General features: G+C 36.5%; 10 protein-coding genes and 1 non-coding gene across 11 annotated transcripts; 3 read left to right on the top strand and 8 right to left on the bottom strand.

Moving 5' to 3' along the window:
- Positions 1-54: 54 nt before the first annotated feature.
- On the bottom strand, positions 55-918 carry SOCG_03667 (transcription factor TFIID complex subunit Taf13). Its single transcript, XM_013163579.1, has 3 exons — positions 768-918; positions 524-621; positions 55-463 (listed from the first exon to the last, which is right to left on the bottom strand). The coding sequence occupies exons 1-3, from the start codon at positions 829-831 to the stop codon at positions 290-292; spliced, it is 336 nt and encodes a 111-aa protein (XP_013019033.1). The 5' UTR covers positions 832-918; the 3' UTR covers positions 55-289.
- A 273-nt stretch (positions 919-1,191) lies between these two features.
- SOCG_03666 (armadillo repeat containing protein) lies at positions 1,192-2,749 on the top strand (the record flags this gene model as incomplete). Its single annotated transcript, XM_013163578.1, has 2 exons — positions 1,192-2,531; positions 2,626-2,749. The coding sequence occupies 2 exons, from the start codon at positions 1,192-1,194 to the stop codon at positions 2,747-2,749; spliced, it is 1,464 nt and encodes a 487-aa protein (XP_013019032.1).
- Positions 2,750-2,823: 74 nt separating this feature from the next.
- Positions 2,824-4,624, bottom strand: SOCG_03665 (prephenate dehydrogenase Tyr1). Its single transcript, XM_013163577.1, has 2 exons — positions 4,362-4,624; positions 2,824-4,303 (listed from the first exon to the last, which is right to left on the bottom strand). Exons 1-2 carry the CDS (start codon positions 4,466-4,468, stop codon positions 3,091-3,093), a joined length of 1,320 nt encoding a protein of 439 aa, XP_013019031.1. The 5' UTR covers positions 4,469-4,624; the 3' UTR covers positions 2,824-3,090.
- Positions 4,625-4,838: 214 nt separating this feature from the next.
- On the bottom strand, positions 4,839-8,539 carry SOCG_03664 (ubiquitin carboxy terminal hydrolase Ubp12). The gene has a single exon (XM_013163576.1). It carries the CDS (start codon positions 8,344-8,346, stop codon positions 5,422-5,424), a length of 2,925 nt encoding a protein of 974 aa, XP_013019030.1. The 5' UTR covers positions 8,347-8,539; the 3' UTR covers positions 4,839-5,421.
- Positions 8,540-8,719: 180 nt separating this feature from the next.
- SOCG_03663 (ATP-dependent RNA helicase Dbp9) lies at positions 8,720-10,876 on the bottom strand. The gene has a single exon (XM_013163575.1). The coding sequence runs from the start codon at positions 10,606-10,608 to the stop codon at positions 8,869-8,871; it is 1,740 nt and encodes a 579-aa protein (XP_013019029.1). The 5' UTR covers positions 10,609-10,876; the 3' UTR covers positions 8,720-8,868.
- On the top strand, positions 10,807-15,771 carry SOCG_03662 (THADA protein). The gene has a single exon (XM_013163574.1). It carries the CDS (start codon positions 11,138-11,140, stop codon positions 15,650-15,652), a length of 4,515 nt encoding a protein of 1,504 aa, XP_013019028.1. The 5' UTR covers positions 10,807-11,137; the 3' UTR covers positions 15,653-15,771.
- Positions 15,772-15,820: 49 nt separating this feature from the next.
- On the bottom strand, positions 15,821-16,645 carry SOCG_03661 (uncharacterized protein; the record flags this gene model as incomplete). Its single annotated transcript, XM_013163573.1, has 1 exon — positions 15,821-16,645. The coding sequence occupies one exon, from the start codon at positions 16,643-16,645 to the stop codon at positions 15,821-15,823; it is 825 nt and encodes a 274-aa protein (XP_013019027.1).
- A 621-nt stretch (positions 16,646-17,266) lies between these two features.
- On the bottom strand, positions 17,267-19,333 carry SOCG_03660 (uncharacterized protein; the record flags this gene model as incomplete). Its single annotated transcript, XM_013163572.1, has 2 exons — positions 17,723-19,333; positions 17,267-17,648 (listed from the first exon to the last, which is right to left on the bottom strand). Exons 1-2 carry the CDS (start codon positions 17,809-17,811, stop codon positions 17,267-17,269), a joined length of 471 nt encoding a protein of 156 aa, XP_013019026.1. The 5' UTR covers positions 17,812-19,333.
- SOCG_03659 (proline dehydrogenase) lies at positions 17,817-21,509 on the top strand. Its single transcript, XM_013163571.1, has one exon. The coding sequence runs from the start codon at positions 19,866-19,868 to the stop codon at positions 21,348-21,350; it is 1,485 nt and encodes a 494-aa protein (XP_013019025.1). The 5' UTR covers positions 17,817-19,865; the 3' UTR covers positions 21,351-21,509.
- On the bottom strand, positions 18,481-18,559 carry SOCG_16237. Its single transcript has one exon. It is a non-coding gene; the product is annotated as a tRNA-Leu (tRNA).
- Positions 19,717-22,836, bottom strand: SOCG_03658 (uncharacterized protein). Its single transcript, XM_013163570.1, has one exon. The coding sequence runs from the start codon at positions 22,527-22,529 to the stop codon at positions 21,885-21,887; it is 645 nt and encodes a 214-aa protein (XP_013019024.1). The 5' UTR covers positions 22,530-22,836; the 3' UTR covers positions 19,717-21,884.
- Positions 22,837-23,129: the final 293 nt, after the last annotated feature.

Here is a 23,129-nt window from a genome sequence, read left to right as displayed (position 1 = left end):
CTGATTTCCTTTCTAAATTACAGTTTGAATCCATTCGAATTCGAAAGATTTTAATGGTCATTTTGATATTTGGACAGTCTTAATTTCTGTTTCTTTTATTCATATAAATTATATAGTCGATGTTCTTTGTATAAGTAAAACTACATAAGGAGAAAGATGCAAATATAACGGCGAAGATTGCAAGACATATTTGTAAACCCAAAATATAAAACAAGGAATCGGTGAGAAAGATTATACGGCATGCCGTCTCAAATACATATATATAATAAGGGACATTAACAAACTGAAATTAAAAATGGTCTTTGTTGTACTTCATAACGTTCCTAGTATCTGCAATCATCTTTTGAAGAACCAGTAGTTCTTCAACACGGCCAAGCTTCTTAGGGTCGTTTCGAAGGGCAAATTTGAAATCGTCCACCTTTACTTTGTTGCGATTGCCAGCAATTCGAGCTGCTTCTAGGCACTAAACTAATATCAGTTTATAGAACTGAATAAAAGAAGAACCAATCACTTAATCACTTACCATTTCATTTATATAGTCAACAACAATTTCTTCCAAGACATTTACGCTGTCTGGAGCAGGGTTCAGATCGTCTCCAAAAGCGTACATAAGAGACTTCACTATTCATGAGTTAGTAAACTTTCCATTGAACATATGTAAGTTCGTGTCCAAAGCAATAGAAACATCCGAAATTCATGAATATTCAGTCAAGCTTTCATATTTGATTCTGCGGCCACCGTCGACTACGGGGGCAATTATTACTTACAGTCTTTTGTAAAAAGATGCTGTCTCCGAGTAGGAGGACGTCCACGGCGAGATTCCATACTCATTGTGAAGTACCAATCTGAAAACTAAACAAAACTCTTTAATTTTGTCCAAGTTCTGTATGCCTAATATCACATTATGGTCACCTCTTTATTAATATATATAACAACAAACAATCATTTTCATTATATACGTTGGAGAATGTAAAAAATAATAGTGAGATAGTAGGACAAAAATTTATGACCTCAATAATTCTCAAGTTGTAGCCATCAAATACCAACACAGAAAGTGTAGGTTTGAAGGTTCGGATTCTTCGAAGGGGTGTGTATTTATTTCAAAGTAATAATATCAATAGAAAGAAGAAAAGAGTAATTCATTTTAAAAAACCTTAAGCTGGAATTCTCAAAGCGATTTTTGAGAAGAGAATGACTATTGCTGACGATGCGCAGCTGTTTCAAACGCTAGCAGATCGTTCAAAAAATGCTGAGGAGCGTCCCTTGCTTCGGGAGTATATCTCACAGGCTCTGGATAAGCTCATGGAGATTTCTCTAAACGAATGCATTCATAAGCAGTGTCTGAGATTTTTAGCAAATTCTTGTAGCGAAGAAGATGGTAATCGTGCTACCTTTTTTGAAAATAAAGGTCTTGATGTATTGAAGATTTATTGTGCAAAAGCAGACGAAAACTCTGCTCTTGCTTATGCTGTTATTCATAACTGTATCTTAGATTCAAAAAAATATCGAGCAAAGGTTGCTGAGACCGAAATCTTGCATCTTGCTATCACATATTGGATTGATTGGCAACACAAGTTAGCCGCTCCATTCATTAATATGCTTTCTGTCATTTGCGAATTATTGTATCCATTTTCTAAGGATGCGACTTTGGTCTTCGCTGGATTGCAGGTTCTACCTTCTATGTCCCGATCAGATATTGATTCGTATTCCATATTTACAAAAGCATTTGACAATCCAAATATTTGTACATCTTTCGCAAATAACTGTGATATCCTAATCGAATCCATTGAGTTGGTCCTCATGCAACGTGATTTTCACCAAAAAATTCCCATTTTAAATCTTTTCCCTCGAATCGCCGAACACAATGAAATCTTATCTACCAATCTTCATCGGAATAGTGCGTTTCTTGAATATTTAAAAAAGTTTTTACTTTCAGATGATTCAGCGCGCATCACCATGGCAGCGCTTTTCATTGGAAATCTCACTAGAAATGATCACATCTCAAGTGCCCTTTTTCGTGAGAACTTTCCGGAAATACTTATTGCTTGTATCCTCAAAGAAAAGAAGATTGATGAGAATGTGGGAAAAATATATGCTTGTTCAGCAGCTTTGAGACACTTTATGATACCTCTATCTTCTCGAAAGCACTTTGCTGGCAAGTCTTTGCTTCTTCAAGACAAGCTGTTGCGTAGCAGTTTTTCACAATTGCATTACCTTTCTGTTAGTATCATTCGTCTTTCAATGCCTTACATTCTTTACAAATTAGTAAGCGAACCTGAGCGCTTTGAGAAATTACGTGAATGCTCCAAAAGTCCTGATGCGAACCTATCTCTTGAAAGTAATCGAGCTATCTTAGCTTTTATGAAGCATGCTCTGATTATGCCCAATCTACCCCAAATCATTTGTCAATTTTTGGAGAATAAAACTGAGATTTTCCTTGACAGTGTATTAACTACCATTAATGTGGTAAATAATCATCCTATTGTTACCGGAGAAGCCGTTTTTGTTGCAATTTTAATGATTAAGCATGGGTTTGCTTGCTTGTCCGAAACGATCCGTTTGTCTCCAGCCTATGAAAAATTAAAATTATACTCTAACGACCCTAAGTTTGCTAACGAATTACAGCAAAATATTGTGGCATTGCTCGTCTTGGTGGATAAAGACGGTAAAGGCTCGATTAAATCTACGGATTCATCGTAACGGCTTTGTTTTCTATCATCTAAAGTTGAATACTGAAAAAAAAAATTAACTTGTTATATATTCCTTTGATTACCTTTCTTGTTTTGAGTTACTTATTTTATTTAAATATCCCTTCCCATTTTTGGCGTGTTAGAAATTTTTTGATTGATTACTAGTCACCAATTTTCCTTATTTTATTTATATTTATTATTATTTAATACTATATTTAACATTGACCATACCTTAACTTATATACCCATAGCGAAATGAATGAAGTCTGTCGGGATTGTTTCATGTTATTTCAATTGTCAAAACCGGTTTATGTTAAAGGACGATTAATAATTTGTCTATTAATGAAACAAAACATATTTAAAGAATCATTGTGAAATAAAGAAGACTTAATGATTATTCTCATGCGGTTTTGTTTAGGTTTTCAAGAAGTTTTTTAATCATGGCGTTGCCCACCTTTGTTGCTTCTTCAAACCTAGGTCGGAAATAATCCTGGATTTTGACAAATTGTTTTTTGTAATTTTCAAAATCACCCTGCTCTACATGTTCGGACCATGATCTTGCAGATAGTACAAACTCCAAATCATCCGGACAAAACTCATTATGCTTAGTGGCTGTGTAAATACAGCTAGTTAAAAGGTCTGGATTACAGAATACATATTCTGACACACCAACCCAAAGCCGAAACAGAGGAGTAGAGCAAATCATATGTTTTTGAGGATGAATGCCTAGTTTCCACCAAGAGTCAACGATTGCTAAAATGCTCAAATGACTATTGCCAACAGACTTATCGTTAGGGACGTTCGATATACTATATTGATCCAAAAGTTCGTCGCTCAACAATAAGCCGCTGGAGGCGCCATTATTTTGTTCGCCAAACACGAATTTACCGGCGTTACGTACTCTATTTTCAAATTCCTGTGCCTTTCCGCTTATGGAGAGTTTAAACAACTCAGTAACAGAAGTCGCGTATTGCTTAATTTGTTTTCTAGCATCAGGGTTAAGGATAGCAAGACCAGCATAGACATGCCATTTACTAGAATATATTCTCATAGATAAGTTCATTTTTATATTTTCAATACCTCCACACCAGCGATTTATTTCCCAAGGATATTGATTATTTGCGCGCCATGCCATACCCATTGCTAGGAATGCAGCGTGAGTTACAGCTTGAGTATCTGCAGTAATCCGATCATGTTCCTCAGCTGATAAAAAAACAACTGAAGATTGTAGACAAGAAAGTATTTCCTTCACAATCTCAAAGCTTTTATCCTTTGAACGATGGCGAATTATTACTAACGGCTGAGACTGGGGATTTACCCGTGGGCCATGCATTGAATGACAAGAGATAATGTCCACGTCTTGCGGAAGGTATTTCTCAAAAGCTCGAATTTCTGGGGATTTGCAAGATGATTGCCCTCCGACAATTGCGCCAACTTTCGTTGCTGGACCATACATGCCAACAATACGATCAAGATACTCAGATTCTACACTGTATAATATATAATCACTTTTCCTTGAGACTTCAAAGCCATCCTGCAGGGCATTTATTTTGGTTCCTTCACATTTCTGCTTTACTATGTCAAAATTTTCCTTCCGGTCGCACACGTTAACACTAAGAAGTATGAGTACGGTGGTTAAACAATGAAAAAATCTTGTGTTTGTTTACTTACATCCAACCAGCTTGACTGAATCGTTCAGCATAAAGGCGACCCATATCCCCGAATCCAATAATTCCAATTTGAAATTCCTTTTTTATTTCGTCGACTGAACATTCCATTTTTCGAAAATAAATTGAATATTTTAAGTCTTTTCTTTCAAAATTGATAACACTTCTTCAGGCTGATACTACTTTTAGTACCTTTAAATTGAAGGTGTATGCTGGGTATCGACATTTTGTCATATTCTCTTACAAAGTTGTTCACGTTAAAAAAATACTCATTCTCTAATATATGTTAAAAGCATATTACTAAAATGCTTAAAGTAAAATAAAAGGCTTTAGCATAACATGTTACATAGTAAAACAATTATACAATGATGGTAATTAGAAAACAAAACTAATATAGCCTACTTAACTGACATTCGTAAAGGATTCCTCATGTAATAAATAAAGATCAATTCAAACAAAGAAGTATCAGAATTCATATGTTATAAAAACTAAAACTGCATATATTTACAAATGTTGCGTATATAAAATCAATTGTTAAATACGCTTTTGTAAGATCCTTATATGAGCCACAACATCTGAATATGATATGTTTCAAACGTTTTGATCGAAACTACTAAAGCGCTTAGCAATTTAAGCTGAAAGCGTTGAAGTTAAAGCAAATGGTTGTAATAAAAAAGAGAATACGGAAAAGACGCTAGGTCTATGAGCTTTTAAGTTCGTTTAATCAAGTTGTTTAAAACTACGGCAACAGTAGCTACGCATCACATAGTACAGAGTAATTGAAAGTTAAAATTCTCAGGAATTTCTAGCCCATTATTGAACCGAATGCTTTTCGAATCTTCTGTAATTATCCTTTTACACTGAAAGAACCAACATTTCGTGACCATCGTTTTAATACAGTCAAAAAATAAACAAATAGCTTTAATATTTCTTCTTTTTCCTTTTATTAACTTTTAAAGAATCTTAGAAACCGACATTGAAAAATCCACCCAAAGAAACATTTTTAGCCTGTAGCACTGATGAAAAGATAAAAACTGTTTGATTCAACGATAATAACCTTTTTTTTATGCCGTCTTTCTCCGATAAAATAATAAATAGGCAGCAGACGTTATAGTTTCCTCGGGTTTCACGGGTGAAACTCTCGAATCATCATAACAGTAAAACTGATTGTCATCTGGGTTACGAGCAAAAGACGTGTAGTGTCCACCACCTAGACCACCGTAGTGATTATCCACAGCACATAACTCATACAAGCACTTTTCACCATTGCCAACAGGATCAAACTTTTGGGATTCTGTACGACTTGACAAGTCAAAGTTTTCAATGGGAAATTCAACCAACTCATCAATCTTATCCCGAAACCTTCTTTCACTGCTAAAGCGCTTCAAGTGGAAGATAAGAATTTCAGGGGATTTCCATATTCTCATCTCTTTAGATGCTCTACGGAAATCTTTGCAGGTAGGACAGTACCAAGGATCTTCCTCACCAAGCTGTTCGGTTTTTTCAAATTCATTCAAACAATCGTCGAGGGTTATAGTATGTGGACGATTGCCTTCTTCCTTGGTTTCGGACATAATTCTTTCCTTATCCGACCATAATGAATGACCCATTTCTGAAGCACTCGGTGACTCGTTGAACACAAAATTCTGAGATGTTTCTAGCCATTCACAAACCAGAAGGTCTCCTTGAACAAGCAGGTTACTGTTTGTATGATCAATTTCCTTAAGTTCTGGCGGGTCAGGATAAGAGCCCGGAGCAGTTTCTGTGATAACTTGATTTTCATCTTCATCACCATTATAATAGTCAACATTAGTGGATGGTTCAACCGTTGCTTCTAAAGTAGAGACGTCTCTTTCGGTGAGTAGGGATAGATTCGACGAATGCATATTCCAACCCGTTGGTATCCGTTCATAACGATCATGGAATACCTTAGTATAAAACAACGGTGTCTTTGTTTCATTATGAATAGGATCTTCACTAGATGTAAGGTCTTTGCTCGTATTGCTCTGTAAAGATTCTAGACATTCGGCATCCTTTAAGGTGTCAAGGGTTGTAAATTGACTATACTTAAATTTGAGCTTTTTCTCGATTATGCTAGCATCACCAACATCTTCATTCTTTAATTGAAGAATGAATGGATAGCCAAAGTCACGATTATCCAGATAACTACTTGATGAATTACTCGGGTGACTAATCGTGTGATAAACAGGAACCACTATATCGGTTTCATCTATAGGTTTATCCAGTTCATACAAATATATTTCATCCTCTTCGGAAATTTCCATTAAGAGAGATTTGGTGAGAGATGTTAGGAATCTATAGAATCGTCCTCTGTAAGTTTCGGTTACAAATATTTTCCTATAATCATCACAACCAACCTTCGAAGCGACAAATTTCACAAGATCGCCAATTGTAGCAGATCTGTTCTCTAAAACGACATCGACGGTGATCGGACGGCGAGTGATATCGTTTGGAATAAAAACAACAGGATGAGACCAGAACTGTTGTACGGGTAAAGGAAGAGTTAAATCCATGAATGGATCAAAAGTAATGGAAACGGTTTTGCATTCAGGACAAACCAAAGTGCTTCTGTACATTCCTTGAAACAAGTCGACGATAATTGAATCGTTTCTAAGTTTATGCAATCTCCAGCATTCTTTTGCAGTATCTCGAATCTTTTCTTCATCAAGCTCATATAAATCAGGCTTGGAGGTATACGGCTTTTGGTATATACGATTTAAGTCCTCATGTAAACCATCCAACAGAAAAGCTAAGAATTCTTGCGAATCTTGTTGACCATATCCTAAGAATGAGTGATTAAAACGACCAATGATAGCCTTAAATTGTCGTGGAGCAAATGAAGTGTGATCAGGGTTATATAGAGACTTCATTAGAGAAGCGAACGCACCAGCAATCTGGCCACTCATGCCCAATGGATTAGACTCGTTGACTTGGTCCTTCCATTCATCTGAAACGAAAAAGTCGCGAAGTTCACGAACATGCGTAAGACACTGTAAGGCAGAATTCATATAACAGGTATTTCCCAAATTGTTTAATCCACAGGTTCCAAGCACCTTATTTTCCCGGGTTTCCATAGATGAACTTGCTCGCTGGTCTCGTTGGCGAATCAAAAATTGAAGTCTTAAGGCACGATCGACAGGCCATGTTTCATTGTGCATACATTCAACAACTAAGGTACAACTACTGTCCATTCCAGATTCCACCAGCGTCTTTTTCTTGTCCAGCGATTCCACTACTTCTTTCGAGCTAATTTTTATAAATGAAGATGGATCAATAGTTCGTTGTAGAGGCAGCTCTGTATCAACTCTCCAAAGTCTAAAGTTGTCACCAGAAATAGACAAGGTATACTTCACACCTTCAAATAGATCATCTAATGTACTTTTTGAAGAAAGCGTGATTTTTAGCGGCTTATGAGTTTCATAAGGATCACTTTGTAAGCTTAATAAAGTCAATGAAAAAGAGGGAGGATAAACCTCTACCACAAGGTGAGGGGAATATTCAGACCCGAGATCAACGGTTTCTCTCGGGAATTCATTGCCTTTAAGGCCATACCATTCAGTGAGTGATTCCCATAATTTTTTTGAAATAATGGTGAAGTCAATTTCTTCCTGTAAATTAGTTTTTAAGGAACCATCCTCTAAATTCATAATATCCTCTTGATCAACTTCACCAGGGAATGGTCCCTCCTCGGACAAGTAAGAACATAACTTCTCATACCAACCATAAGAAAGTATATAAAAATCCGTTTGGCCTTCTTCCAAATCTGGTTGATTATTAACTAGATCTCCAATAATTTCTTTTTGTTCAAATATACTAGGAGGATTTTGAGCATTTCCTTCGGACTTCTCCGGTGTTAAGGATTTGTTAAAATCATCATCCATACTAGAAGAAACTTGAGAATCGTCACTCAAAGATCTTGGTCTTTTACCATGGTAGGAAGAAGTCGAGCTTTCTGATAGAGAATCCATCAAGAACCTTGACTTGATCGCTTTAACAAATTGGGTTGTCTTGGTTATGGTTTAGAGTAACTTTTTGGGTTGCAGTGAGGAAAAAGCAATTTCTTACATTGCATGTTATTCAATATTTATATTAAACGAATTAAAGCAAAGTGTAAATTAATTAAGTCTTTCTTCAAAAACTGGTATATAAATTAAGGTAAATTGAAGATACTGAATTCTACGCTCAGAAAGGCATCAGCGTATAAGGACTGCTATTTCTTGATTACTTTAACCATAATCAGAATAATGTAACTTACCAGTACTTGTTCCTAATATTGATTTTCGGGTTTGTTGATCTGTTTTCACTGCTAAAAATGATTATATAGTATTTTATGCAATTCAATGTCCTTACAAATATTTTTAATATTAAACAAACCTAAAAAATATATTCCTAAAACCCATATCCATATGATCCCATTATATTGACCGACATATAGTCTATAAGGAACTATACAATATGCAAACATTATCTTTGCCTGTTGCATAATTACTCTATTTACTCCTTCTCATTGAACGCAAAGGATCATGTCGATGCTTTGCATTTTTCTTTTTCTTGGCAGCTCGGCGGTTGTTTTGTTTTTTGAATGGGACGAATCCAACGTCTTTGTTTACAGCTTGAAGTCCCTTTGGCAAAAGATATTCTGGTACATGTCGCAAATGTCTCTGTGTGCGGGCCAATCGAACGCTAGCTGCGGTATCATGCGTCAAGGTTAGCAATTCGTCAGGATTCTCTGCAAAATAAGACTTCAGTTTTTCAGAAGCCAACATTTCTTGGCGCAACTCAGCAGCACGGGCAGTTTGAACAGCAACGGAAGTTACTGACCGAAGGGCATCCTCCATACGGTAGCGGAAGGCATCAGTTTGCTTTTTATCAAAAACATAAGGTTTAGGTTCAATACCCTTTTTATTTAACCGTCTTAAGACGGACTCATCTTTCTTGCAAGTAGCCAAAGTTGTAGGCTTATGTTTTCCAACCTCCGATTTAGGAATAATAAAGGACATGGCTGTTCCGGGTTTTCCAGCTCTTGCAGTTCTTCCCACACGGTGAATGTAAGCTTTGGTCGTTGTTGGCATGTCGAAATTAAGAACACAAGCAACATTTTCGAAATCCAAACCCCGAACTACACCATACTCACGATCCTTTTTTATAGCTTTCTTTTGCTTTGATTTTGCCTTTTTGCCATTTTCACCAGAATCCTGGTTATCCTTAACATCCTCCTCCATTTTTGAGTCTACCTCCTCATTAGCTTCGTTAGTTGCTTCCTGCTGATCTTCGTTTTCTTCATCCAATTCTGTTACTTTATCACTTTCATCTGTTGCAATTATAATTTGGTAAAGACCCTTATTAAACTGATCAACGATATTCATTCTAGAATTGACGGGTAATTCAGAGTTTAACACCAAACTTTTCATACCGAATTGCTCGAGATAAAGCTTTAAGCGATAGCAACGATTGATTTCGTTTACAAAAATCAATATTTTTCCTTTGATGAGCCTTAATTTCAGTAAAATATACGCGAGCAAAAATTTATCTTGCTCAGAGGTTTTAACAGCATACTGTGTTAATTGTCCTCCAGCTTCTTTATCTTCGAGACGTAAAACAACTGGATCACGACATACCAATTGTCGTAACGAAGTGATACTTTCAGTAAGAGTGGCAGACATTAAAAGCGTCTGTACACCGCGTGGAAGGGCTTTACTTAGATTAGACATGTCGTCTTGATATCCGAAAGAGAGAATCAAATCAGCCTCATCGATAACAAGAAATTTGATCTTCTCAAGCGAAAGAGCTCCTGAGGAAAAATGAACAACACAACGGCTTGGAGTTGATATCACAATATCAGGGAAATCAAGAAGCAGAGGACGTTGCACCGAATCTGCGGCATTTGTAGCTATATTCACAAATTTAATATGCTTACCACAATAAAGGGTCAGCTTTTCCAAAACCTTAAAAACCTGTTGAGCTAATTCTCTTGTAGGAACGAGAATCAGGCCGAAGATTCCACGATTCTTTTCATTTATTTGCTTCTGTTTCAACAAAAGCTCTAATATAGGAATTAAATACGCAGCAGTCTTACCAGAGCCCGTTTTGGCTTGAACAAGTAAATCTTTTCCATCTAAAGCCAATGGAATTCCCTTTTTTTGTACTTGAGTAGGCTCAGCGAAGCCACATTTTTGAATGGCACGCTGGATTCTGGGATCCAAATTGAACTGGGAAAAATCTTGCGGCATTTGTAGAAATTTTGTAACTTTCTAAATAAAAAAAAATTATATATATATATATGTATTATATCCAAGAAATCCTCTTTGCTAAAGACTTCGAGAGAAACGAATGAAAAATATAGCAACCTTGATTTTTTACCAAAAACTAGTTTTACTAAAAGTTATGGTACTTTTACTTCATCAATTCCTTTTAGGATTTTATGAAGATAAAAATTAATGTAATATTGGCAGCCAGAAAGTTTTTTTTTTGACTTTGCTAGGGATGGTTCTTGGCACGCGCTTCGTGGACTGCCATTCTCTACTTCAGTCCGTATCCACCATTGTTGGGGTCATCCAATTGCTCGATTTTGGGTCAGAAGAAAGTAAGTTTCTGGGTTTATTTTATCATTGTTTAAAAAGAACGAAAAATAAAAGAGGGTTGCCGGTTATAAGTCTCATTTTGGTTTCTTGAATAAACGACAAATTTTGGAAAATACTTGGCCTAAAGTACACTTAAAATCAGGCTCCATTTCTACTTTAATAGACAAGGACTAAAGCTATGGAAGAGAAAAGTGTTCTGTCATATTTTGATGGTGACTTTTCGCACCTGCAGCTTAATCCCTCAGTTTTTTGTGAGTGCAGAGAGTTTTTCATCCATACTCAATCGAGCGCTTGGACAGAAAAAAACGCTCTTTTCCTTCAATCCTATAAATTCTTAGAGTATTCTTTGGTTCATCCTACACTCGATGGCCCTACCCAACTCGCTTGTTTTGACACCATAAGTGTTTGGCTGCGGAGGGTATTTACCGCATGTAAACAAGATGTGAGATTTAAGCAGAATGTCTGGGAATCTGTAGAACGGCCGTTTTGGTCGATCCTTTTCAACTTGCCATCAACAAGGGCATCAATCCCCGGTGTCACGGGAGTTCAGTTGGCGGTGAAAGACTTATTTACTAAAACATTACAGGTTTATTTGCTTACTTGTCCAGATGAAGAGATTAAGAAAAATACATTAGTGCAGCTTTTACAACAATCCTTGTGTTGGGATAGGCACGCAAAGGTTGTGTGTACCGCTATTCAAATCCTTGTTAAGTACACTGGAGCAGAATCTGTTTTTTCGTTTCAACCTGATTTCATATCTCGCTCGATAAAATACTTAAAGGATTATAGCTATGCACAAGCTATATCAACTACGGTGTTAACTGTTTTAGGCTTGTATTACCAAACATTGTGTGATAAATACGATGACAAAGAAGTTGCCGAGGATGAGTGGATGAACTTGTGGTGTCCTGAAATTCTTACTGAATTTTATGGAGACGATCGCCAAACACAAAGTGGAATGTCCTCCTTCTTAATTCCATCGTTACTTAGTGTCTCTCCTAATATCACACCAAAATTTCTGACAGCTTTACAAAGATATCCAGATGCTTCAAAGGATGCGAAGGATGCTGCTTGTTTGTTTGCACTAAAGATTGCTAAAGATGGAAAGCTTATACAGCACCTTGATCTCAACAATGAACATTCTTTCCTTCGAAGTCTTATATTACACAAAGACGCAAAAATACAACTAGCCTGTTTTAATCTAATTGCTCTTTGTCCAAATATATCTACTCCTTTGACTGTCGAGGAATTTGATTGCATTGAATCGAGAATTCAGTTCGCTTTTGGAATAGCCGATTCCGACACCAGACAAATCCTCTTAAAATCAATGCATGACTTTTTTGTTAGGATACGGGCTTCTTGTCATGCTCTTCAAAGAAACATTAGATACAAACGCAGTCCTTCCATTTCTGAGGATGCTAAAATTATCGAAAGATCCCAAAGGTTTTTGGAGCATTTTATTTCTGTATGTATTGGATACTTACACCCGACTTGCAACTACCAACAAGTGCTTTCCTCACTCGGTTTTCTTAAAGCCTTGGTGACTTTAGGATTGGATGGATTGGTAGAAGAATCAATGATGAAAGAAAGACAACATTCTTTTCCATTTCAAATCCAAATTTTAAACAAGGATTTAACTCGAATCCTAATTGATCGGTTGATAGATCCTTATGATACTATTCGTGATCTTAGTTTAAGTATTTTGCTATCTTATAAAGATTTACCTGGTCATACAAATTCTGAAGATTTGCGATTCTTATTCAACCACGGTCTTCGATTGCTCAACTCTGTCAGGGTCCATGAATGTGAAGGTGGTGCTAAGACGATATGCCTTTGTAATCATTTTATGGAGAAATTACAGCCAGGAAATACTTATAAAAATATAAGGACAATTTTAGATCTTTTGCAGGGAAATGTTGAGGCCGCCAGAAAATCATTACTTCAAGCTGCTGTTAGTTATCCAATCCAAGGATATTTGATCCAATTATCTTATACGTTTTCTGGTTCGTCGATCTTTTCTTTTTTGAAAAATAATGATAATGAATGGAAGAGTTTAATTATCGAAATTTTGCAATTGTCCGAGTCTGTCTGGTTGCTTGTTAAAGATATACTTTGTGATGATTCTCCTGAAGGAAATTTACCCAAAGGCCAAGAAGATAGTGGAGTGTCCGAAAATTTGGAAGATACCCCTGCTCAGCTGATTCTAAGTTATTCATGGAGAAGTATTAAGGAAATATCATCCTTATTATCCATGATTCTTATTAAATGCAACTCTTTCTACCCGGATGTATTTGAATATTCAAGTTTGGACCATTACGGTTTTTTGATGATGAGTTGGCTTTGGGAAATTAGGCATCGTGGAGCTTTCACTAGTGTATATCCTTGCTTTGTTAGCTACTGTTCTTTCTTGTTTGCTATGAAAGATGAAACTTTATCTCGAATGCCAATTCCTTGGTTACAAAAAAACATAGACGTCATCCAAGAGAAGTCTTCATTTATTACTCGGAGAAGCGGCGGTATACCCTTTTCTATTACCGGCATTCTGGTGGCCGGCAAGGAAAAAAACAAAGCTTTGTTATCTAAAACTATTTTGACCCTAATTGATTTGGCTAAAGAGAAAATAAATGTGGCTGACTCAGATGCTGGAAAAGTCGAACTTCCACAAGTTCATGCTATGAATAGTCTTAAAACAATATTTACAGAACATCGACTTTCATCTGTTTCATTGGAATATTTGGAACCAGCTATTGCGTTAGCTATTGAAGGATTCTCCCATGAACTGTGGCCCATTCGGAATTGCAGTGTAATGCTTTTCACGGCGTTGATGAATAGGTCGTTTGGTAATAAACGGCCCAAGGGAGTAGTTAACCTAGGAAACACTAAAGGTCTTTCAACGAAGACTTTCTTTAGTAAGTTCCCTTCATTAAGGCCGTATTTGTTAAAGGAGCTACAAAATAGTGTTGATACTTTACGCTCTAATAATCAGGCAAGTACAGGTCTATATCCGATTCTAAATTTGTTTTCTCGTCTGCAATATGCTTATACCTATCCAAATGAGGAAGAGTGGGAAGGTGTAAAAGAGTTTGAGCCTTTGCTACTACAATGTACAGCCAGTAAAATTTGCAAGGTCCGAGAGATTGCGGCGTTATCACTAACTTGCTTAATTGATGGATCGCATTTGAGAGAGTTCGTCGTTACTCAATTAAAGAATGTTGAAGTTCTAACGCAAAACGAACTGCACGGTCGTTTGTTGACAGTTCGAGCAATGCTGGCTGGACTGCTATCAAACTTAACAGGAGATTCAAAAAATGTATTCTTTGACAAAGTTTCTTTGACTTTGCTGAGCTGTTTCTCTGAAATTACATCAAACAAACGAAGCTTTTATATCAAAAAGTTGTTTTTGGAAATTATTCAAAATTACTTTATGCTACATACCGATAGGGATGCTAAAAGGTTGCAACAATTAAGAAGAATGACTATGGATTATTGCAAGCGTATCCTGTTCGAAAAGAAGTCATGGCCTCTCTATGGGCAGAGCTTCATTGGGTTGCCTATTCATCTGCAAACAGCCGCAGAAATCTTCCTACAAAACTTAAAGGAGTTTTCTATACATAGCGATACACATTCTGTCGGCTTTCTGGTTTCAAAGTTACTTAGATACGAGTTTTATGAAGTTCAAATTGCAACACTAGACCACATATTGGATCATCCAAGAAAAAGGGTTATAGTAAATAATCCGGAAATAATGCAAGCTTTGGTGGATCTATCCTTGGAACACCAGTGGAGTCAGCTCCGTGCACCTGCTCTTGCTTTGCTTTCAGATCTTCTTGAAGCGAAGAATTACAAGTCCATGATGTTGGATTGTGCCAAGATAATTGAGGTTATACAGTCAAATGAAAGCTTACCGGTTCGTGAGAGCCTCTTGATATTATTGGGTTCATACCTCAAACAACTGTTCGTGGAGGGTAACGCTGAATTTTCGAATTATTACTACTGTTGGGTTGATATTCTTCTCAAATTTACAAATGAATACATGGCGTTCTCTTCGAGAAAGGCTGCTTTAAGCTCACTAATTCATTTTGGAATCAGCTTTTCTAAGAACTCAGATACAATTAACTTTACTGGATTTTGTATACTACCGTTAATATATGGGGATGTTTTGAACGATGATGACGAAGAACTTCGACAAGATGCTGTAACATACGCTTGTGAAGTTCTTCAAGTGTCTGATCTTTGTATCAACGAAGTATGGAGTTTGTGGAAACAAGCAACCAAAGAAGCATTCGGGAGTTCATCTGAATTTCAAGCTTGTGTAAATAAACGGATTATTGTTCACAACGGATTAGCAAAGGCTTCCCAACAACTTAAAAGTGTATTAATACGCGATTCTGCACTGTTTGAAACAGAACGTCAGAATTTGTACTATTCAGACTATCAAAAATTACAGGATCTGTTGTACTATGCTTCACCATCTAGCGAAGAACTACGAAGCTGGGCTCAAGACGGAATCGAATCGATCAAGCAATGCTTTACTAACGTACAGATTGATGGTGCATTAGGACGTACTTCAGACCCTAACGTATGGTATGTCATTTTTAGAATCGTTCAGGTAGCGAAGCATGTCAATGTCTCTTTAGACGAGGTCCATAAATTGATGAGAATGATAGAGGCTCATCCAGATTTCTGTTATTGAATTAACAATGGATCTCGTGACTTTCGGTAAAAAGTTAAGAGTATTTAAACTTGAGATAGCTGTGTCTATAGTCAAAAAAAAAAGGATTTCGGGTTTATTAAAAAATGAATAGTCTTTTGTAAACTAATAAATAATAAGGAAAGCGATAAACCTAATTCAAAGTACAGTCTAAAAGAAAGGTTTACCTTGTTCTTTTTCACTTGGAAGAATCCAACTTCTCTGACGGATTTCCAAAGCAACCAATCTAGGATCGGTTGTACCATCTGGGATATCCGATAGTACAGGCCTTTCGGCCCAACCAGATCCACCAAAAAAAATATCATCAACGATTTGTTTAGTATCGTATTTATTATTTTTTGTATGCATATGAAACGTACTAGCCTTTTGATTAAAGTCTTTAATAGAAGTTAACATTTTTTCAGCCCAATTAGAGGCAAGACCAGGAGCAATCGCTGCTTCATCATCCCTTCGCTTTAATTCTTTTCCCTCTGTCAATAAACCGGTTAAACCGCTAAACACCTGAGGTTTTCCTAGCTTTTTTGTAACGTGAAAATCGTTGGCCCCTGAAAGTTGTTTTAATCCAATACCGATACGAAGAGTAGCATTTATTTTACTGTCAGAGAGTAGGTATTTTCGAGAATCCATCCCAACCCCTACATATTCTGCTAAATTAATTTTTAAACTTCCGAGTCTTACTATTCCAGAGCTGCTGTGAGAATCACTGTAAATTTGAAAATTCAAGAACCGTTCACGAAGGGTATTGGTCTGGTCAATGACAAACCGAACTGCTATTGTTGTGTCGTAAACCCATACTACTTTGTGCTCCAAAACAGGCTCCCATTTTGTTTGTCCACTACTCTCCCGAGTATGAACGCCATCCAGGTTCCATTTTATGAAGGCAAGTCCAGTGACCAAAGGAATGTTTGACAGATCTTGGATTTTTAAATGGACTTCAAAAGTTGGCCGGCGTGTTTTCGGAATGAATATGTTCATAGAGTTTTGTACGGATTGCTGATTTGAACATAGAAGCAACCAAATTCGTTATATGTATCTCCTTTAACGTAAACAAACAAGTAAGCTTCTTTTCTTTTGCTTATAGTATAAAAAATAAAACCTCAAATATGGGAAATTTCAAAGAAAACATAAAAACCGGATTAGTTAGCAATTGATTTCGTTGTTTTCAGTCTGTTTGAGGAACAGAAAATAAAAAGGTAGATGACGGTGGGCAATTCCATCATAAGTAACAATGGAAGTAGGTAACATAAAGACGTAAACAAAGCGAAAAATAAAAATAAAAATAAAAATAAAAAAAGAAAAAAAGAGTCAGGGTAAGAGTAATACTAAAAACGTCCAGCATAGATTTGCACGTTCTAAATGGAGAAAAGGTAGTTCCTTTATTTAGCTGGTCATTTTGAAGAACGAAAGAATTTTGATAAAGCTGTTTGTTTTATCGTTAGGTATACTCAGTGTCTCAAGCAACAAAATATCGAAAAACGATATGTAAGTAAATGAAAGAACTGAGTTATAATTAAACAAATGATAGTTTTAGTTATGTTTGTTTCCCTTCGCTGGTAGACAAGTTCAGAAAAATGGTAGCAGGTCGCATATGGAACTTCAGAAGTCAATATCGTTGAGTGTTTTTTCAAAAACTGAAGAGCATTCAAGTTCGTATCCTTGAATATCAGCGAGTTTGGAAATGACCACCATACGCGAATTCTCCATAAGACTTTTTAGGCGGATCGCATCTGTGGTAGAAAGATTGCCACTCTGAACAATTTTGAGACATAAGCTGTCCAAAAGGGAAAAAGCTTGAAACATGGCTGCAGGTGCTGGAGGGAAAGCAACAATTGCATCAAGAAAAAAATCCAATCCTCGTAGAGTAGCGTTGATGGCCAAGAAAGAGTCTCTTTGCATTGGCATGGCTGAGAGTACTTGAAAATATGGCTCGATATCGTGGATTAAATTTTCTAGGGATTGAAAGCCACCTGGAAGGAATCTACATATTCATTTAGCTAGAGCTCGACGGAATTGGTTGTTGAAAAGAGGTTTTTGAGCATGACATGATCTTACTTTTTTTGGAATTTTTGAGAAACATTTAATAATTGTTCATCTAAATAATCGCGAAGGTGATTTAGCTGACTTTCCGTCAAATCTTTCATGATTCAAGAAAGTGAAGTAGTATGTAATACCCACCATTCTCCCAAAGGTGTATGTGATGACTGAGCAAAGGGTTACTCGCAAGTTTCCACCAATCCAAAAACCAAGAAAAACATTGTAAATAAGAGGTAAAAAGGGTTTAGTTTTCGTTTTCAGAGGGAATGTTCGAGAGCTCTAAAGTTGACCTTGCATGAACGGCTAAATGATCCTTTGGGTTTCATTGAATGCTTTTGTCGAACAACTCACGTATTAATATATCCAGGCTGATATGATATACGTAGGATGTGAAATGATGTTTGACAACAATGGTTGTATAAAGCGAGATTCTCGAGGGTCCTTGTCTCTATGCCATTGAGACCAGAAGCGATTCAAGATCTGATTGGAATTGCTTTTCCTTATGCAAGACAGTAACCAATTCCAATAATAGAGATGATCAGTTGTGCATATGAAAGAAAAAAAGAAAAAACAAGGATTCTATGGAATGATGATCCCCTATGTCTCTACTCTCTATCTACTTACGGAGGATCCAATTATCCTCATAGGATGATTCAATCATCCACCTTTCTCCTAGATTATCACTAGTTGTTCAAGAAGCTGGAACTATCATAAAAACAATTTTAAAACAAAATTTAGAATTGACTCAAATTGAAAGGATTTCGAAAAAAATGTAATGAAAGAGGTGGGACTCGAACCCACGAGCTTTCGCACTAGTGCCTTAAACTAGCTCCATAACCACTCGGACACTCTTCCAATTGTTGGTAGATACTCTATCTATAGTTTTATAACCTAGGACCAGTCTAAATGTGAAACAGAAACCTATAAAATAAAAGAAATGATGGTTCAGTTCGTCTCTCAAAAACCAATTACTTTTTTCATTCTTTTTTTTTTTCATTTTTTTTTCTTCTGAAGCGGAAGTTTGTTCACGTTTCTCTGTAATTGTGCTCAACATCATCGTTTTTGCTATCATCAACACATCTACGTCTTGTGTCAGAGTAAGAAAGGAGTTAGTTCTCTTTCTTCACCAAGCAACTTGGTTATCTATTCACCCGGCTAATCGCAATCTAAGCGATATCAACAAATACGATAAACACCAACAAAGAAAGACAAGAGGAACCGAAGTAATCAAGGCATTTTTCTTTTGTTCCTTCATCGTTATCCTCCTGTAACAAAAAGAAAAACATAGCAAAGAAAAGAAAAGAAAGGAAAAACATGCTTATTTTTTGGTTTCTTGTCATTCCTTACACGTAAACATACGGATACAAATGTGTAGTCTATTCCTAAGTACTATTTGATCGATTGGTATCGTTGCTTACGATACTCTATAACGAGGATCCAATATATTATCCAACACATTACTTGCTGATAATGGTTCCGGTTCCTGATAGTTTTTATCAATCTAACGGGTCATCAGTATTTACATGAAAAAGGAAAAGGTATATATGCAAAGGTTGTCGGTTGCGCTTTACGCTATTATTGGTGCATTTTTTTTCTTTGTTTCTTTCATTTCAAGTTCCTTCTTATTCTACTGCCTACTCTTCTACTATACGCTTGATCGTTGTTCTTGTTGGATCCTATATATCGGCCATACAAAAACAGATTCTAAAAGCGATACAAAAAAAAAAACAGGTTCTTAAAGTTAATACAAAGTTATAAACGAACTTGTTCTTTTTCTATACTTCGAATACAAGTGATTCCTTTCTTGCTTTCTACTTACAACTAGCAGTTAGCTACTCTATCATCTAGTGTTGGATTGGGATTGAAAAGGAACAGGGACCATTGTATTAAAAACAATACTCCTTAATATTAATACTTAATAATATCTAGTAATAGTTATTCTCTTTTTCTGTATTGTCAAAACAAAAAAACAATTGAGAATACAAAACAAGGGAAAATAAAAAAAAAGAAAAACCTTTTGGACGAAACGATCATTTACTTTTCTTTTTCTTGTACGCGTTGTTAAACTCAAGCTAAAGGGATTGCTTGTTATCATTTCATTTTTGACTTTTTATTTATCATCTTTACTTTTTCTTTTTGTTTTTGTTTGAAAAAATAAAGAATGCATTTTTTTCGTTTGCGACCAGGATTGCTCCGCCATGGTAAACTCCTTTTGGGTGTTGGCGCAGGTGCTGCCATCTCTTTGAATAGCATGGGTTTGACAAATGAGCCCGAGGCTTCCTTCTTCCAAAAAGGGTTTTCTAAAGAATTGAGTCATCGTTCTTTTGGCGATCTCGCTCGTGGCCTCTTTGTCTATGAGATTTGCTCTCGAGCTTGGTTGGTAAAGACCTCGATTTCCGCTATGAGTTTATGTGATACCCTTCATCTTTCGTTCCTCTATGCTCCATTCTGCCGTCGTACTTTCTATCGCCATTTCTGCGGAGGTGAAACTCCCGCTGCACTCATTCAAAACATGCAATCACTTCAAGCTTCTGGCATTGCTCCTTGCCTCAACTCCTCTCGTGAAATTGATCTCCCCAGTGACATTGATCCTCGTCAATTTGTTTCCACTGCCAATACAGTCCCCGACAACATTAAGGTTCCTGCTCCACCAGTCCAGCAAGAAATGCAAAATATTGCCCAAGAGGCCTTTGACTCTTACCTCTACAGTATTGACTTGGCCTCCAAGGTTGAAAACTCTACTTGTGCTATCAAGTTGACCCCATTCATCAACCCCTTGGTCTTGTTCCGCTTCAATGCTATATTGAATAACTCTGCCAACCAACCCGCTGCTAAGTTTACTGAAATGCTCAACGATAACCCTTCTTTCTCTTCTTACGAACAGGATGAGCTTCGCCGCTTCTGGTCGTTTTCTGAGAAGCTTTGTGAATATGCCCAGAAGAAAGGTGTTCTTTTATTCATTGATGCCGAACAAACTTACTTCCAAGACACTATCCATTCCATTTCTTTGGACTTGATGAAAAAATTCAACCAACAAGAAGCTATCGTACATAACACTTATCAGCTGTACTTGAAAAAGACCAAGGGAATCTTGAATGAGCATATGAAACAAAGTGCTCTTGAAAATTGGTTGATGGGTGCTAAGATTGTTCGAGGAGCCTACATTAATTCAGAGCCTCGTCATTTAATCCACGATAGGAAAGAGGACACTGATCGTGACTATAATGCTGCTATGGAGTCTTTGTTTTTGGGCGCATCCAGAGCAGCTCCTGGAAACAAAGGGGCTTCTCAAATTCCCTCGAAATCTCGTCAAGGTAAATGGGGTATTATGATTGCTACCCACAACAAATCCTCAGTTTGCAAAGTTTTGGATCTCTTGGAGAAGAAAAAGATTGACACAAGCAAGACCTCCTTGTACATAGCTCAATTATTGGGAATGTCAGATGATATTACTTACGCCCTTACAGATTACCCGAGAGGTGAAATTCCTGAATTCCACGTTGCTAAATATGTTTCTTGGGGACCTATCTATCAAGTACTTCCTTATTTGGTTCGACGCGCTCGTGAAAATATTGGTGCTCTTGAGCGATCAACAGAAGAAAGAACTTACTACCGTCAAGAAATGAGAAAACGCTTACATATTTAATCTTTTTACCAAGCCACCCTATCTGTTAATATCCCTCCTCTTCTTGTTTTAATATACCCATGTAACATCCCACCCCTCCCCCTTCCTTCTTCCTGTCTAAGTTCTCCAATACCGCTATTGGTACCCGTTCAAAAACTCTTCTTACAATAAAAAGACACGTTAAATTCTACATACCCTTCTTCTTTTAGCCTTTAAATATTTCTTAAAAAATGTCATTTTTGCATTCTTCAATCATTCAATTGGCGGTTCGTTTGGCTGTTAATGAACAATCCTAATGTAACGATATTATAATTCCTATACCTAAGCTTAGTAGATCATTTACAAAACAATGAAAAGAGTAAAACCTCCTTTTCTTTGTAGTTCAAAAATGGAAACTGACATCTGATATCCTTTTAGATTCACTCAACTTTATGCTAACCAATCTACCTAGAGATGTTAACCCAACACAATACTTAATAAAGCAAGTGGTTGCATTTGGATGAGATGACAAAACAACCCATGTTCCGCTTGCCAAGACTTTGAACTTACGCTCGTCTATTCTGACCTATGGTAAGCATTTGGCTCTCGAACCATAACATCAATAGGGATGCTGTCAAGTCCCTCCTTTATATGGACGGACTGAACAACGTTGAAGCCAAAATGCTCATACCTTGGACGATTATTGGGATGAGTAGATTCGAGATAGCAGGGAAGATTATTTTGGTCAGCAATCTTCAATATTGGTTGAATGAGACTTCGAAGGTATCCCTTTCCTCTTTTATTTTCTTTTACGCCGACGAACATTAGGTACCAAAAATTGTGAGTTCGACCTGCCATAGCTTCTGGCATCACTTTATTGTGTAACGGTATCAACTCTTTGAAGAAACGATGACGATTTTCTGCACCCAACTTATAACTTAATCTCCATAAACCACTTCTGAAAATAGTATACCAATCATCAATTCTTTGACCTGGACCAGCCCATAAAGAAACGCCGGAAAAGTCATCCACTTGATAAACATGGCCACGCATCAAGACTGCGTAAGCAATATATTCAAAGCAATCTTGAATTAATCTTGCATACTGCTCTCCATTTTCAGGTCCAGCAAAGTAGAGGTGTACTGGGTCGTGATAGAATGCTGCTGCCAAAACAGTAGCTACCCTTTTATAGTCTTTTAGTTCTACCTTCTCAACAGACATTGTATATACGTGTTCAACAGAAGAAAACTTTTCTTTAAGGATGTTGCTATAACCTATTAAAAGATTTTTTTCTCTTTTCTTCTTGCAGACAAATAACGTATGAATACGGAAAAAATTGTCAAGGATGTAGCTTACTACTTTATTGATGTGAGCTTAAATTCTCGATGTTTTTAGCACTAATTATGCTTTCAACGACACTTTTTCAACACGATGTATTTTGATGAATTCAGTATCTCTCTGAATTTTGCTACTCATAGACAAAATTCCGAACAATTATTTTGCATTACATCATTTGACATATTTCGACCGCCTTTCTTTTGAAGGTCATAAAGAAACCTGCCTATATTAAATGCCAAGTGTCTTTATGAAAACATTATTGTCTTTCATTAGATAGAAACTATCACATAGATGATGATCGTAAAGCTCGATCGGTACGTTATGGGGTACATATGGAATAAAATTCTTTCAAACACTAAAGGATATTCTACTTTTATTCAAACCAAGTCTGATTTCATATATATTTGAATTTTTCTTTTATAATATTAAATAATATTTTTTCAGTAAAAGTTTTTGATTTTAAGAGATTGTTAAGAGAAAATA

This window comes from Schizosaccharomyces octosporus, assembly GCF_000150505.1.
Source record: "Schizosaccharomyces octosporus yFS286 unplaced genomic scaffold supercont6.2, whole genome shotgun sequence".
NCBI lineage: Eukaryota > Fungi > Ascomycota > Schizosaccharomycetes > Schizosaccharomycetales > Schizosaccharomycetaceae > Schizosaccharomyces > Schizosaccharomyces octosporus.
This window is presented reverse-complemented; position numbering and strand designations above follow the sequence as displayed.

Excerpts from the sequence above, each read along its gene's own strand:
- SOCG_03663 (XM_013163575.1), bottom strand. The coding sequence starts at position 10,608 with ATGCCGCAAGATTTTTCCCAGTTCAATTTGGATCCCAGAATCCAGCGT.
- SOCG_03664 (XM_013163576.1), bottom strand. The coding sequence starts at position 8,346 with ATGGATTCTCTATCAGAAAGCTCGACTTCTTCCTACCATGGTAAAAGA.
- SOCG_03662 (XM_013163574.1), top strand. The coding sequence starts at position 11,138 with ATGGAAGAGAAAAGTGTTCTGTCATATTTTGATGGTGACTTTTCGCAC.
- SOCG_03659 (XM_013163571.1), top strand. The coding sequence starts at position 19,866 with ATGCATTTTTTTCGTTTGCGACCAGGATTGCTCCGCCATGGTAAACTC.
- SOCG_03658 (XM_013163570.1), bottom strand. The coding sequence starts at position 22,529 with ATGTCTGTTGAGAAGGTAGAACTAAAAGACTATAAAAGGGTAGCTACT.
- SOCG_03667 (XM_013163579.1), bottom strand. The coding sequence starts at position 831 with ATGAGTATGGAATCTCGCCGTGGACGTCCTCCTACTCGGAGACAGCAT. Across the intron at positions 622-767 it reads GCATCTTTTTACAAAAGACT|TGAAGTCTCTTATGTACGCT; the intron begins GTAAGTAATAAT and ends ACTCATGAATAG. Across the intron at positions 464-523 it reads TTGACTATATAAATGAAATG|TGCCTAGAAGCAGCTCGAAT; the intron begins GTAAGTGATTAA and ends ATATTAGTTTAG.
- SOCG_03665 (XM_013163577.1), bottom strand. The coding sequence starts at position 4,468 with ATGGAATGTTCAGTCGACGAAATAAAAAAGGAATTTCAAATTGGAATT. Across the intron at positions 4,304-4,361 it reads TTCAGTCAAGCTGGTTGGAT|TGTTAACGTGTGCGACCGGA; the intron begins GTAAGTAAACAA and ends CATACTTCTTAG.